Source organism: Patella vulgata, chromosome 7 (assembly GCF_932274485.2).
Source record: "Patella vulgata chromosome 7, xgPatVulg1.2, whole genome shotgun sequence".
Taxonomy (NCBI): domain Eukaryota; kingdom Metazoa; phylum Mollusca; class Gastropoda; family Patellidae; genus Patella; species Patella vulgata.
In genome coordinates this window covers 16,893,681-16,908,960 of record NC_065885.2, presented here as the reverse complement: position 1 = coordinate 16,908,960, position 15,280 = coordinate 16,893,681, and the positions used below count along the sequence as shown (strand labels likewise).

The 15,280-nt window shown below is 35.6% G+C and overlaps 1 protein-coding gene across 1 annotated transcript; it reads left to right on the top strand.

The window, feature by feature from the left end:
• The first annotated feature begins 386 nt into the window (after positions 1 to 386).
• LOC126828147 (octopamine receptor Oamb) lies at positions 387 to 5,520 on the top strand. The gene is made up of 2 exons (XM_050557746.1): positions 387 to 985; positions 4,493 to 5,520. Exons 1-2 carry the CDS (start codon positions 553 to 555, stop codon positions 5,179 to 5,181), a joined length of 1,122 nt encoding a protein of 373 aa, XP_050413703.1. The 5' UTR covers positions 387 to 552; the 3' UTR covers positions 5,182 to 5,520.
• The last annotated feature ends 9,760 nt before the right edge of the window (positions 5,521 to 15,280 follow it).

Sequence of the window (15,280 nt, the reverse complement as noted above, 5' to 3'; positions counted from 1 at the left end):
CGAATCTTAGTCCATGTCATTTTTATATCCCAGGCATGAGGTGGTTTCAGATTTTAACACAAATGATGTGCTCCCGAGATTTGACATGAATGGTTAAGATAGTTAAAGGGAAAACATTTGCTGTCAACCATAAATTTGTATACAGTTAATGGTACATGCCTACTCTTAATATGTTTGATGCACAAAAAAAGACCGAATCTTGCTGCAATGAGCACAAGAGGCGCATAATTGTTGAGGTCTATTAATGCTTTTAGTTTTAATGAATGGATTCTTAATATGACCGGAAAACAATTTAAACAATCATTCAATGAACGACTAGTGATATTTTGAATGTGTGTATACAACTATACGTCATAGTAGAAACTGTTTATATGAAGGTTGATTACATCGTATTGGCGTTTAAGTTTTAAACCCGCCTGGAAGTGTTCGATCAATAGTGTGCTTTCTTGTAAAGACACACCTCTCTCTTTAAAGATACAAGTCTGTAAAATAGTGTTTTGATAGAAGGGAGGGAATCGAAAAGCTTGTTGAGAATCAATGGACTAATCCAATATGGTGGACAATGTGACGACTTCTATTTCCGGGAACGTTACTCTTGACGGTAAAATTTTGGTCAACAGAATTATTGAAGGTCTTGTTCTATCAGTGATCTGCGTTGTTGCACTGGTAGCTAATATATCGCTATGGGTAGTTATATGTAGAACGCGGGAATTGAAAACAGAAGCCAACTATTTGATTTTGTGTTTATCTGCAGCTGACGTTCTTGTGTCATTGGCCATGCCGATCACGTGTTATACTATATTTAGGGGGGATTGGGTATTCAGTGATGACGTGTGTAAATTGGCAGGATTTATCAACATGGTGACGTTTGTGGCCAGTGTTATGTCACTGGGTGCAATAAGTATTAACAGGTACTATAAAGTGTGCACAGGTCAGCGATATAAGAAAATCTACACGAAGAGAAATGTTTTCTTGATTATATTAGGTAGGTTCACAAGTTGGTGTAAAACACCCCATGTCCAGGGTCGGATTAAGCATGCATTGGACCCTTGCCTCAATAGTGAAAAAAGGACATATTCTGGTCATTGGAAGGGAATGTCGCGGAGCACTCAATATCATATTTGAAAAACCTCTATGGAGATCTGAAAAGGGGGAAACTCCGGAAAAGGAGAGGGGGTGCAACTCCGGAACAAAAAGTCGCCAAATATTGATTATTGATAGGGTTCGTCCCCTGATCACCCCAATGCATCCAACTGATTATCTTAGGGTTCGATAGAGTTCGTCTTCTCATGACCCAAATGCTTCCGAAAACATTTGAAAATGATCCGTTGAAAATTATATCCTCTATCTTGTTTACAGGTTATATGCGCGAGGAGGTAGTGACACCGTAACGGAAAGTTTCAGTACGCTGATTGGTCTTCTCATGACCCCCACGAAATTTATCATGCCTACAAGGTGTTTACAAACGGGGGGCATAACTCTGGAAAGGAATATCGATAGACTTCCTCCTCTTATGACCACAATGCTTCACACCAAATTTGAAAAAGATCGTAAAAAGCTGTAGCCTCTAATCGTGTTCACAAGCCAATTGTTGACGGACGGACTGATCAACGGATGGCATGGATAATATGACGGCCAGATATTGGTTATGTGACCAAACATTCATGTTATTTTTTTTGTTAGTTAATATACATCTTTTTTCAACAAATTTGATGTTAAAGTTATTGGTTTGAAGCTAGCTTAGATGCCATTATAAACATTATTTTTCTCTGGCATATCGACCTAGATGAAAATATTCTAAAGAGGAGGCGTACATGTGTTATCAAGTAATTACTTAAAGGAGCTAAATCGCTAATATTTGGGACCTAGAAATTGACACAGAAGTGTTGCAACGCATATAATAATGTAGTATGAATGTATATAAACTGATTTACATTCAATCGTTTCCATTTTTACTCTAATTTCAAATCAGTTATGTTCGGCGAAATACGCCAGAAGTCTCAATCGAATAGCAATCTCTAGCGTCTGGTTATTCCAGTCTACACCGATATTATTTATTGTGCATGCTCTCCAGATAAGAATATGTCGTCACCGTTTGACATGGCTCGTGAAATATGTCTAGCCTCGTTCTTCGAGTCCCTTGGTACAAATTGCGCTGAAACGCATTATGGTACACGATTCATGTACCAATAGTAAAGTGTTTATTGCGTCTTAAATATTGGATATCAAAAGCCCATCTTTTCCCGGTAAGACCACAACATCAATGTTGATTTAAATTGACATATAATTCGTGTTCAATGTCGAAGACTTTGGATGATATTGAGTTAGCGACTTAGCTACTCAGTATCATCCACAGTCTTCGACATTGCAAACAAGACGTATTAGTCATTTTAAATCAACATTGATGTTGCTATCTTACGCTGAATAGATGGACTTTCAGTATCCAATATTTAAGGCATAATGAAAATTTAAAAATCGGCACACGAATCGCGTGCCAGAATGCTTTCGAGTGCCATTTGTAATGAAGCGACTCGGTGAACGAGGCTAAACATACACCACAGGAGAATACTAACGGTGTAGACAGGAATAACCAGACGCCAAAGACTGCCGAACTAACAGATTAGAAATTACGGTAAAAACAGAAACGATTGAATGTAAATCAGTTTATACACATTCCTATTCCATGCGTTCCGACCCATTTGTGTTCATTTCTAGGTGCCAAAGAATAGGGATTTAGCTCATTTAATTATCTTCAACAAGTTTCGATTATAAATTCTAAAGTTGTTCCTCTTTGTTACGAAATATTGTTAGCCCCTTAAATTATGAGGTTTAGTTAAATTTTTAAAATTTGTGTGTGTGTGGTTTAGAACTGGTGAGAGTGTGTTTCGTTGCCTGGCAACCTACATGTATGTATGTACTTCAAGTACTACACTCTTTCTATGTACGGGAAGCTCAAGTTTACAAATGCAAGAGCATGTGAGATTATATTCTAATGAAGAATCTATGTGACGTCTTATGAATTTTTTCAAAGGAGTCACATTTCAGACTGATGTCTAATTAATTAGTTGTGTCATGTTTTATGGATAAGCTCATACTAAAATTACTATTCTCGGGGTGAATTTCTATTAAAAATAGAGATTATATTTTTTATCCATTATCATTCTGAAACGAAATTGGAAAACGTGTGGGCATCAGAGCGATATATAATATGATGTTCTGTGAAATGTTATTAGAAATGAAATGAAATGAAATGGGGTTTAACGTCCCACTGTACTGCTCCTATGCTGGGCTAATGAAGACGGGCATAAGTCATACAGTGTGCTATGAGGGAAATTTTGCCCGGGCAGCGGCACTATCGCCTACTCTTATATCGAATTCCAACTGCCAAGGGATCTTTTAGGTGCATTCTAATGTATACACGGGACATTGGTTTTTAGTACCATCCGAAGGACTAGACAGCTGTCCTTGTCAGGCCCTCTGTCCTGCATCACTGAAATGTTATTAGAAATCTACGCCAGTCAATAAAAATAATTAGACTGTATGCACAATTTTAGTTAGAGCTATCGCTCCATCGTTAAGATGTAGTCGTTTTAGGTTTCTGCACGAGCCGTACACCCGTAATGGCTGTCAAAGGTAAAACGAATGCTATTGACCCGTAAACAATAGAGACTTTTGGCAAGCGGAATTTTCCCATCCGTATCACGTATTCGTATCGTATACGTGATACGTTGCGTCAGTGTAGTTTTAGAGTTTTGGTAGATTTTCGCGTCGCGTATGTGTGCGTCGATCAACTGAGCTTAGTTCTATAACAGCATGATGGCAGATATCTACCAAGATCACAATCAGTACTAGTCAAGTGCCTATTAGAGCCGACAATTTCCCGGAGGGAATAAAGTCGCCCGACAGTCGCTGAGCTATTAAAAAAAATAATGTCGAATCTTATTAAAAATCTTCGACTCGACTGCAATTTTTGGTTTCACTAATGTATCATTTCAGAAAGTTTTTACCACAGAATAAAATCATTTACAGAATTGCAAGGTTCCGTTCCCTAAATTTAGCACGTAGATCAACCATCATGGTTCAAATCACATCAAATATACACCTTCGTGTTCTGGAATGCACACAGATTCATAAAAACGCTACGATACAACATTTCAGCGTCTAAAAGTAGCAAAAAAGACGTTAAAAGGACACGACAATGATATACGGACTTTTTCCGTATGAAAGCTGTTCGATACGTGCTGCCGTATCCGTGTGACGTATCAAGTAATAGAAATGCACACACATTGATGACGTCACACGCAAAATCCATACGGATACGCGATACGGACCAGAAATTTACGCTTGCCAAAAGTCTCTAATGTTTCGATCTGCCTGTTCTTATATTTCTAATTAATCAATACCATTCAATCGATGTCACTTGTGAATAACTTTATTAAGTGATCGATTATATATTGCCTTTTGATTATGTTGGTACCATTTCTTCTTTCAGGTATATGGCTATTCTCGTCGGCATTAGCAACGCCTCCTTTAGTGGGATGGGGAGTGTATAGCTATCTTCCAAATCAGTCTTTCTGTTTCAGTGAATGGCCAGCTTCTATTTCCTACACGTTTTTCATGGTCGGGGTGTGCTTTGGTGGCCCCTGTTCCGTCATGACGGTGTCCTATTGTTTAATTTTTAGAAAATACCGCCGCAGTGCGCGGACAGTATTACATTCCAGTGCATTACATTCCAGTGCAATACCTTCTAATACAACTTCTAACGTCAACAACATTGCTATTAATTCTGTGAATGTACATCACACGGTTACAAAAAATGTAGTCGCCGTCAAAAACAGACCACTCCAAATAGAGAAAAGACGCCTTGAAGAACTTCGACTCACAACTACCTTATTAGTGATGATATTAGTATTCGTGTTGTCATGGTTACCGTTTTGTGTGGCTATGTTTCTGTCTGTTTTTGCGAAAGAATATTTGCCACAGGCGTTTGATATGTTTACCCTGCTGCTTGGTTATGCGAATAGTTGTTACAATCCCTTTATTTATGGTATCATGAACAGTCGTGTTAAACAAGGTTACAAGACACAGTTTACATCCCTCTTGGTATGCTGTGGTTTAAAGAAACAGGGAATAAATTTAAACGAATCAAGGTCAATGACAAATAGTGTCCCAGACAATTAAATGTGACGCGCACGACCGAAATGAAGACATCCAACGGGCCCGAAGAATTCGGGTTAACGGCAATGGCAACGAGGCATAATACACCCCTCGCCAAATAAAAAGAAAGAAAAAGACAAGAACATTGCGAGTGAACGTGCCACGCTAGACTAGCATTAGCAAAGATGAAATCCACTCCACAGCTACGACAGCTTACGAGTGTCATCGTCTTGACAATTTCCATAAATCTCATATTTAAAGTATCTGGTCGCCATTTGACGGATTGCTATTACATATTGTGAAAGTTGAATCTCTTATAGGAATATCAATCCAAAGTGGTTCAATTCTGTATAGTATTTACAAAATAATGAATAAAAAAATGGGCATCCTCTGCAGACTATCACAAGAATTATTTAACCAGATATATTATTACAACTTCTTGGGTTAGAAACGCGTAATCCTAAAGAGCATTAGAAATTTGGTTATTCTGTCGCAAATGATAATCCCTATTTTGATAATGTTTGTATTGTTGTCTCCGTGATAGGAAAATCATTTTTCAAACTTATTCCATAATACTCCTATTCCAGAGTCAGATATTGATGAAATTGAAATGAAAACCCATTCCGTAGAATCTTCGTTGGAGATGCTTTCCTTCTTACAAACTGTGTGATTTGATGATATATTTGAGCTAGGTGCTACTAAAGCTAATTTATCTGCCTGAAATCCCAATCTGTTTCACAGAGAATTACGAGTCTAGTAGTAATATTTCTGTCAAAGATGACTGCCTTAACATGTGCCGTCACAGCACGCTTCGTCAATCATTGGCTGAATGGCGCGTGCATTGTTTACATAAGACATTACTGCTTCGGGCGGAATGCTGCCTTTTAGTCATTTTAATACCCATTTACACTAAATAGGAAATAATTTTTACCTACAAATACGTCAAACGCCTTTATTTATTTTTCCATTACATAAAAAAAATGTTTTAGAATTTAATTTGTTGCAGGAAAAAAGTTAATATTTCTGGCTCATTAAGTTGCATCGATGTCAGCCTTATCAGTGATTGTAGCGGCCTAGCGGAATTTCACTGCTGATCAGTGTGCTGAAAACTAATTAATCGGAAGACAACTAACTACCCCATGCGGCGAGAATCTTTTTTCATCACGTGCCTTAATTGAGGGAGAATTCATTTTCACCCTATATCTGTCGTTAGTCGTTGTCCATTTACCACAAATATCAAAGCCAAGGTAAATTCCTGGATCAGAAATGAAATGAAATGGGTTTAACGTTCTGCTGCGACTAGGCTAATAAAGACGGACATACGCCATACAGTGTGCTATGTGTGAAATTTTGCCCGGACAACGGCACTATGGCCTACTCTTATATCGAATTCCAACTGCCAAGGTATCTTTTACGGGCACGGTTAATCGCCCCATCTGAACGACTAGACAGATGTCTTTGTTAGGCCCTCCACCCTGCACGACTACGGAAACCACGTCAGAAAATCCCGACGAACTCGCTCGGCCTATGCAGGGATCGAACACGTGACCTCCGGGGATTTCCAACTTCTATTTCCGCCGTTTAATCGCAGAGTCTACTGTTCTCAAAACCGTTAACCATTAGATCAAGCGCCCCTTGCGTCACTCGAGGAGACAGACATTAGCTTAACCCTTTACATTTTTTGCATTACGTATGCCCCGTTGGTATTTTTCTGAGTATCCAGTATCCAGTATATATATATATATATATATATATATATATATATATATACACCAAAACTGGCATACCGTATCTTTGAATATAAATGAATAAATAAATATTCATAACTGACCAGTATTTAAAATTCTTTAACTTAAAGATGCATTATGGGAGATTTTAATGAGAGTTGGCCATTCTTGCTACAACAGTTCAAAAATAGATGATGAAAGAAGAATATATTGAAATTTCAGTCAAATTACTTTATTCTGAACAAAGTTATCACTGTTCTCAAAACCGTTAACCATTAGATCAAGCGCCCCTTGCGTCACTCGAGGAGACAGACATTAGCTTAACCCTTTACATTTTTTGCATTACGTATGCCCCGTTGGTATTTTTCTGAGTATCCAGTATCCAGTATATATATATATATACCAAAACTGGCATACCGTATCTTTGAATATAAATGAATAAATAAATATTCATAACTGATCAGTATTTAAAATTCTTTAACTTAAAGATGCATTATGGGAGATTTTAATGAGAGTTGGCCATTCTTGCTACAACAGTTCAAAAATAGATGATGAAAGAAGAATATATTGAAATTTCAGTCAAATTACTTTATTCTGAACAAAGTTATCACCATTGTAATTTTTGACTAGAAATAGGAGTCAACTTTCTCTTCACCGTCTCCGGAAATGGCCGATCATTTGATTGACAGGCGTTAACGCCACCTACATAATCTCGATTATCAAGTAACGTTTTCAATGGCTGTAGTACCGTTAGCCTATTCGGTTCAATTCCTATCACATTCATTTTTACTACAAATTAAAAATAAGACTTTTAATATATAGATAAGAAGCGAAAGTTTGAAAGGAATGGACCGAATCAATGAGGCATAATTATAGCCGACTTCTTGTTAGTCTGCGTGTACTCTTGTACTGTAGTAACTGGGGTAGGCCTACGTAACTCCCGAAGCAGACAAATAGGAAACAGTGATCCAATGGGGCTGCAATTCAACTGGGGTGATGTTAGCTGCGATGTTTATCAATTTCCATATTTTTTCTGTAAACGCAAGTGGCAAAAGAGCGTATAATACCGACATCCAAACTCTCATTTTAACCATAACTAAACATAATATCAAGGCCGTATATCAACAGCGGCCTCGCTTCGTACACTCTATCATTTAGCCTCGATCTAAAACTTCCGGGAGTATGACGTCAACGTAACGGTTAATCTCCGCTTACGACGCCAATCAATGAAAAAATTTAATCAATCAATGAAATTATGTTTAAATCCAAGCCGAATCCAAGCCATCCGTGTGTCTACAGAGTTGATTTTGTGCTTGTTGTGTAAATAAAGATCTAATTTATAATTTCTATGACAGCTGAAGCCTAAATAAAGAAGCCTCGATCTAAAATTTCCGGGAGTATGACGTCAACGTAACGGTTAATCTCCGCTTACGACACCATTTAAAAATGTAATCAATCAATGAAATCCTGTTTAAAACGAGGTTAATCTTATCATCTGGTAGTATTAAGATAGTTTGCACCATTTCGGGTTGAAACTAGTTTCCACCTAAATAGGGGTAACTCAAAGCCTTTAGTGGTGTAAACCGATAACACCCAATTAGTATTACACCAATTCAGGTGGAAACTAGTTGCCATTTCTAGTACTGTAACCTACCTGGTGTAGATTAAGCATTACCCCCCCCCCCCCTAGGATGTTTTGTAAATTACACTTCCATTTTAATCGTTACACCAACGCGAGTGTAATTTGTTTTGATGGGTATTTATTTCAAGCCAACGACTTCTAAGTTCAGCAAACTTGAAATTGGCTATCGGTTTCTATGATAGCCTGATTAGTAGGCCTATAGCGCGTCTAGCCCGACCCAGATTACTTATAGACCGTCGGCTTCATTTTACAACGACATTAAATTGACAAATACCCATTAGACTAATTCAAATTCAACTGCTGTTGGGCAATTAGACAATCTGTATTACTTTACAATGAATACAAATCACGATGAAAAATTAATACACATATCCTTACATCTTAGCTGAATAATGTGGTTTATTTATTTATGCACCTCGTCGGAATTAAGAATTAGTAATTAAGATATTGTACTTCGTAATATTTTGGAACATTTACACGTCTTTAAGTGTATACAAGCTAAACAAATCTATACTTTACTCGTTATGAGTAAACACTCTAAAATTATAGTTATAGTTGTGTTGTGTTACTAATGCAATCAACGTCATATTTTACAAAATACACTCAAATTGGAGTACACAAATTCTTTTGTAACGCAAGATACGGTGTAAAATTGACACCTGATTCGGAGGAATGTTTCCCTATAATAATTACACCTGTTGGTGTAAATGCAATAAAACGCTTGTAGTGGGGTAGCGCATCCCAAACACCCTTTAGCGGCTACAATTACACCTATCCTGGTGTTCAGTACTCATAAATATCGATTACACTTTTGCAACCCAATAAACGCTGTAAAAATTAACGATGTTCTATGATTATTCACCAATAATAGTTACACCCTTTGGCGTAAATGAAATGCAGTATAACACTGGTAGTGGTGTTGCTTATCTAAAACACCCCACAATTACACCTATTCAGGTGTTCAGTAGTCATGAATATCGGTTACACTTGTTAGGTGTAGTTCTTTTTGTTGGTTACCCTTGGAAAGGTATTACATTTAAAAGAAACGCTAGCTGTGGTGTAAAGTTTATACTTAATTAACACTGCTTATAGTTTTTAATTACACCCATTTTTACAGTGTATATTTTCTGAAATATGCAGGAATTCTTTTATTCTCTCCACAAAGGACAAACATAAGTACCAAACAACTACATAGGCATAACCCTTGAGAGGGTAGATACATGTATTGTAAAACTGATGTTGTTGGTTTTTATCTTATTGAAATATAAGAGAAATGCCTATTTTACATTATTGTGTAATTATTAAGCTACACCAACCTATGCATGTATATACATTATTGTGAAATTATATATATTTTAAGCTAAAATATATATATAATTTCACAATAATGTAAAATAGGCGTTTAAACTTTAATAGAGCTACCAGTAACGTTACTGATGTTGAATTAATTCAATATAAAACTATTAGATCTTTATTCCATAGATAGCAATAAGCATTAATAGATAATAGAATTTGTAACATGGATGGGAAATCTTCCTTTGTTCTTTTCGTTGAATAAGCAGATTGTTTTCCCTCTAGTAGATTGGGTGGAGCTTAACCGTGCAATAACTAGACATGTTCAATGTTATGGCACACTATAGAGAAGAGAGGGTTTTCTGTGCAATAACAATAAGCATGTTGAGCATAGTCGTTAACAGCAGTCGTTAACAGGTTTAACCCCTCGGCCCTCGAATAATCTAAATAAAAAAATTCTTTAAGAAATATATAGTACTTTTCGGCTTATTAAATATATATATATTGTAAAATATTCGTTACTTTTCCGTTTATTTTAGCGCGAACCATTTTTAACTATTTTAGACACTAATTATCTATCTTGAAACATATTTAAATAAACAAGTATATCGTCGATAAACGCACTTTTCCATTTATTAAAGATACATTATGAAAGATCAGATAAATAGATGGCAGTTCTCGCTATAATAGTTAAAACTAGATAATGTAAAGGGAATATGCTTAAAATTTCAGTCAAATTGCCCCACTCCACTTTGAACCGAGATATTAGCGACTGATTATTCGGCCTAGCCTCGGTCAACATTACTACAGTCGGTACGATAAAAAACATGTCTCGATTATCCACTTTTTGATTTAATCATCATTAAGCGTTGAGCAGCAGATCGGATTCAAATCCAGTGACAATCCGACACATAAGATGGCATCGAGAGTTGATAGAGTTGATCGACGCTGGAGCAATGTGATGTTTTCAGATGAGTCAAGGTTCACTGTTGATTTTTTGGACAGACGTAGGAGGGTGTGGCGTCGTCGAAACGAGCGCTTCCAAGACGTTAACGTCATCAGACATGATCGATTTGGGGGTGGTTCTATTATGGTGTGGGGAGGCATCACTGTTGCTGGAAGAACGGCTTTACATGTTGTTGCAGGGCGTGTTACAGGCCAGTACTACCGGGACAACATCTTGGCAGTCCATGTTGTGCCGTTCGCACGACGTCATGGCCGCCGTTTCATCTTCCATGATGACAACGCAAGATGTCACAGGGCCAGGATCGTTACAGGTTACCTCCAACAACAGAACATCACCACATTACCTTGGCCAGCACTGAGTCCCGACCTCTGGGACATGCTTGGACAGAGGTTACGTCAACGTCAACAACGTCCTGCCAATGTATAAGAACTAGCTGCTGCGTTGCAACAGGAATGGGACAATCTGGACCAAAATGACCTTAGACGTCTCATTAGGAGTATGCCACGTCGGATCAATGCTTGTTTGGCAAACAGAGGAGGATTTACCCGTTACTGACTTGGTTGTGATGCTGTGGTAACTTTGCTGTTTGACCCCGGGTATCATTTTACCCTTATAATGGTCAGTCTGTGCCTTACTTAGTCTAACGATCATTTGGAATAAATCGATGAATGTGAACTTCATTTCATTTTGTCATTTGTTTCTTCGTCAGTTTCATAAGGTGACTTTAATAACACTTAAAAATCAAATATCCCCTACTTTTTTTGAATAGTATATTAAATAGTGATTGTTTTCCATCTGCATGGTGTGTGGGTAATATCGTACCCGTTTATAAGAAGGGTGATCCTAGTCTCGGTCACCCAGGGTCTCCTAGTCTTCAACGTACGGAGGGTCTGGGACCGTTGTCAATATTTGACGGAAAGTCCATTGCCCATGCGTAACCGGGAGTTTGATTTTTAATGTGGTTGATTATCCAGTATCTTTGGCCAAGTCAAGTAGGAGCCCCTTCCCAAAATAAATCCCATAATTCTTGCATTAATATAAACAAACATGAATCATGGCGACGAAATATGATTAATTTTTAAAAAAAACATATATATGGCCCATGAAGAGAGAAATTAAGAGTGTTAGATATTGAACTGGCAATACAATCAAATTGATTTTTTGAAATGGCATTCTTAAATTAATTTCATGGGCGTCAACATCTTGTTTAGGACTAGTTACCTCCCTTAGTGATTCTCAACAAGTGTGCCGCGAAATTTTGAACGGCACATTAAGAAAATGCGAAAAAACAGTGATCCCATACGAGTATTCACTGGTGTCTACTGAGAAGTTCATAGCTGTGTTTTCTTTATTTAGATTGAGTCATTATATGTGTCTATGACTATTCTCTGTCTAAGGTTGTATTCCGTCTGACTTCCCATCTTTTTATTTTGCAAAATTCAAAAATTTTTCATATATATTTAGCTAGGTGTGCCGTTGTTTTTTCATGTGTTCTAAGGTGTGCCGTTGGCAAAAAAAGGTTGAGAACCACAGATCTAGCCGATGATCTATTATTCTCAAATGTTGACAATGCATCCAGACTTATATTCGCAAAATATTTTTCTAGATGATAGAGGTGATCCCACCAATCCTGAAAATTATATAGGTATTACTATTTTGAGCTGTATGGCTAAAATTTTAATGTCAAGTTTAGTTTTAGAAAATCCTTTTCAACAGTTGATGCTGTATTTGTTCTACAAACGCTAATAGATCGTCCACTCAAGTCTAAGAAAAGATTATATGTTTGTCGTGTAGATTATAAACGCGCTTATGACTTGATTTCAAGATCAAATCTTTGGTATAAAATAATTAAAGAAGGTATTCGCCCACCCTATGATAAAGTCAAATTTTGTGTCAAGTTAAATGGCGAGGTGTCGTCAGCCTTCAACCTTGATTGTGGCCTGTATTATTTTCAATATTTGTTAATGATGTTGAATCTCATTTGCAATCAGATAACTGTAGTCCCCTAGTTTTCTGTTTCTCTTATATGCTGATGATAAGGCTACACCCGACGGTCCACAAAATATTTTAGACTCTCTGTTTCGAAATGGGGGTAAAATATCTGGAAATGAAACTTGGAAATTTGGCAATAACAATATAGAAATAGTAGACAATGAAAATTATTTTTTAATTTCGAAACGAAATTAAAGATTTTTTATATTAATGTAAATAGTATTTTGACTTACGGATCTGAAATTTGGGGATTCCATAAAGCTTATGACATAGAAAACTTACATTTAAACATTTGTAAACGTTTGTTAGGCGTAAAACAGTCCACTAACAATAGCATGAATTGGATCGATACCTATTGTATATTCAAAGACAAATACACATTTTTAAATATTTTTTAAAATTATTATGTACTGAAAATGAATTGTTAAAGTCGTGTTTAAATAAAATGCTGATGATTAATGATGAATGGTTGGCCAATGTAAAAATCGAGTTGTATTCAATTGCATTGGGGTAGATTTGGGAACATTTTAATTATAATAAACCCTATCTTCCTACTGTCAAAAATAGAAATTTCGACATTTTTGAAACAGAAATGTACATAAGATATTTGCCAGTCAGCTAAAGGTATACTATATCAGCATATTATTTCTCATTTTGATCTTCAATATTATTTAAGAAAACCTATATATTATAATTATCAAAGATTAATATGTAGAATGCGTTTACTACCTACAATTTGTGTATAGAAACTGATCGTATTGATAAAATAGAGCTTGTAAATAGAATTTGTAGATTATGTAATATTTATATGCATATATGATTACAGGAAAATATATATAAAATCTTACTATTTTATTAACCCAAATCTGTTTAAATTTTTTCGGTTATTATTTGTACAAAATATCAAAGAATTGAATAATCTTGGCTTATATCTTTTACTTACCAACACAAAACGTAAGGGATGCATTTGTTCTCTTTCAAAATAATATTATATTATAATATATAATTTGTATAGGTTTGTAAGCTTTATGTGCAGCCTTTACACAATATTAAATTAAGTTCAGTTTTTGTTTATATCTTTCACTTTCGCACCACAAACGAGATGTACATTTTAGGCCGTTCTCAATAACACATCAATTGCATATATTTTTACATCTATATTATATTAATTTATTGTATTTCACTATATTGTATGAAGAAAGAAATAAAGTTAAAGTTATATCTTCCAAAAGTCCCGCAACTATGAACATGCCATGTGTAGGATTAGCTCATTTTTGATTGGTGCAAGACCATTTACGAAAGACGCCTATTTGTCGATACGAATTCTGATTGGCTAGATTTAGACTCCTTTGGTTTAATATGTTAGGTAACGACAATGTGAGTAATGACGTCAAGGCTGTGTTATGCTTATTAGGGGATTATTCATTCAGCGTCTTTGATAAACATATTATATACATTTAAATTAAACTATTATAAAATATACATTCTATAAAATACATAAGAATTAAATAAAAATATCGGTACATATTCTATTCAATATACACACTGTTACAATACCCCGCGTCCGTGAAAATATTTTGTTGAAAAATTCAAAATTTCAATTATCAAAATATGGCTGAATGTAAAAATAACATAAACCTTCCAAAAATATAGATACATACATACATAAAATAAAAAATAAAGATACATATATACATAAAATAAAAGGATATTTATCGGAATACAAAATAGGAACTGGGCTAATTTAATTACAACATCAGAAAAAAATATGGGAATCCTGGTATTTAGGCATAATTTTGTGGTAACATAACCGATGTGTAACCGTGCTCAAGTAAGAGATATATGTCGTAAATGAATGGGACAAAAGTTTATAAACCTGGTTAAAAGGAAAGTTGAATGTCGTGTCCTAGTCTAATAGTATCACCTGTAATTTTATTGGTATTTTTTAAATTTGGCATATCTACCGTAAGGGTTAGTGAACATTGAAAAATTAAGGTAAGAATTATTAATTTTATCTGGATGCATATTATCCCAATAATTATAATGGTAAATTCAAAACAGTTAATATTTCACGGGATTATCCGGAAGTTAATTCTAATATTATTGATGCCTTAAATATTTGTCTTTTCTAAAATTTATAAAGAATAACAAAATATGAGAAAATAAGAATAGTGAAGGCTATTGCGCTAATATAATACGTATTACTGTGAGGCATGATATACAAATGATGACAAGGATTGGAATATTAACCCGTAATAAATGCGTTGTATTACACCAGTGGCGAAGACCGGGTGGGGAAAATTGACAGTAAAATTATCCATAATATTGATAATACGCACAGAATAATATAAAAATGGAAAAATAAAAGAAACGTAGCAAGCTGACTTTTGAAACATTGTTTGATCAAATCAATAATTCTAGCACTAATAAACATAGACAAATCTATAATTGTTTACGCCCCCTGCTTGGTTGTTCAGTACACTATTAATCTATACAGTTCTT

Bases quoted from the DNA above. Each gene is read 5' to 3' on its own strand.
- LOC126828147 (XM_050557746.1), top strand. From the start codon at position 553: ATGGTGGACAATGTGACGACTTCTATTTCCGGGAACGTTACTCTTGAC. The intron at 986-4,492 runs GTAGGTTCACAA...TTCTTCTTTCAG, and splicing joins TGTTTTCTTGATTATATTAG to GTATATGGCTATTCTCGTCG.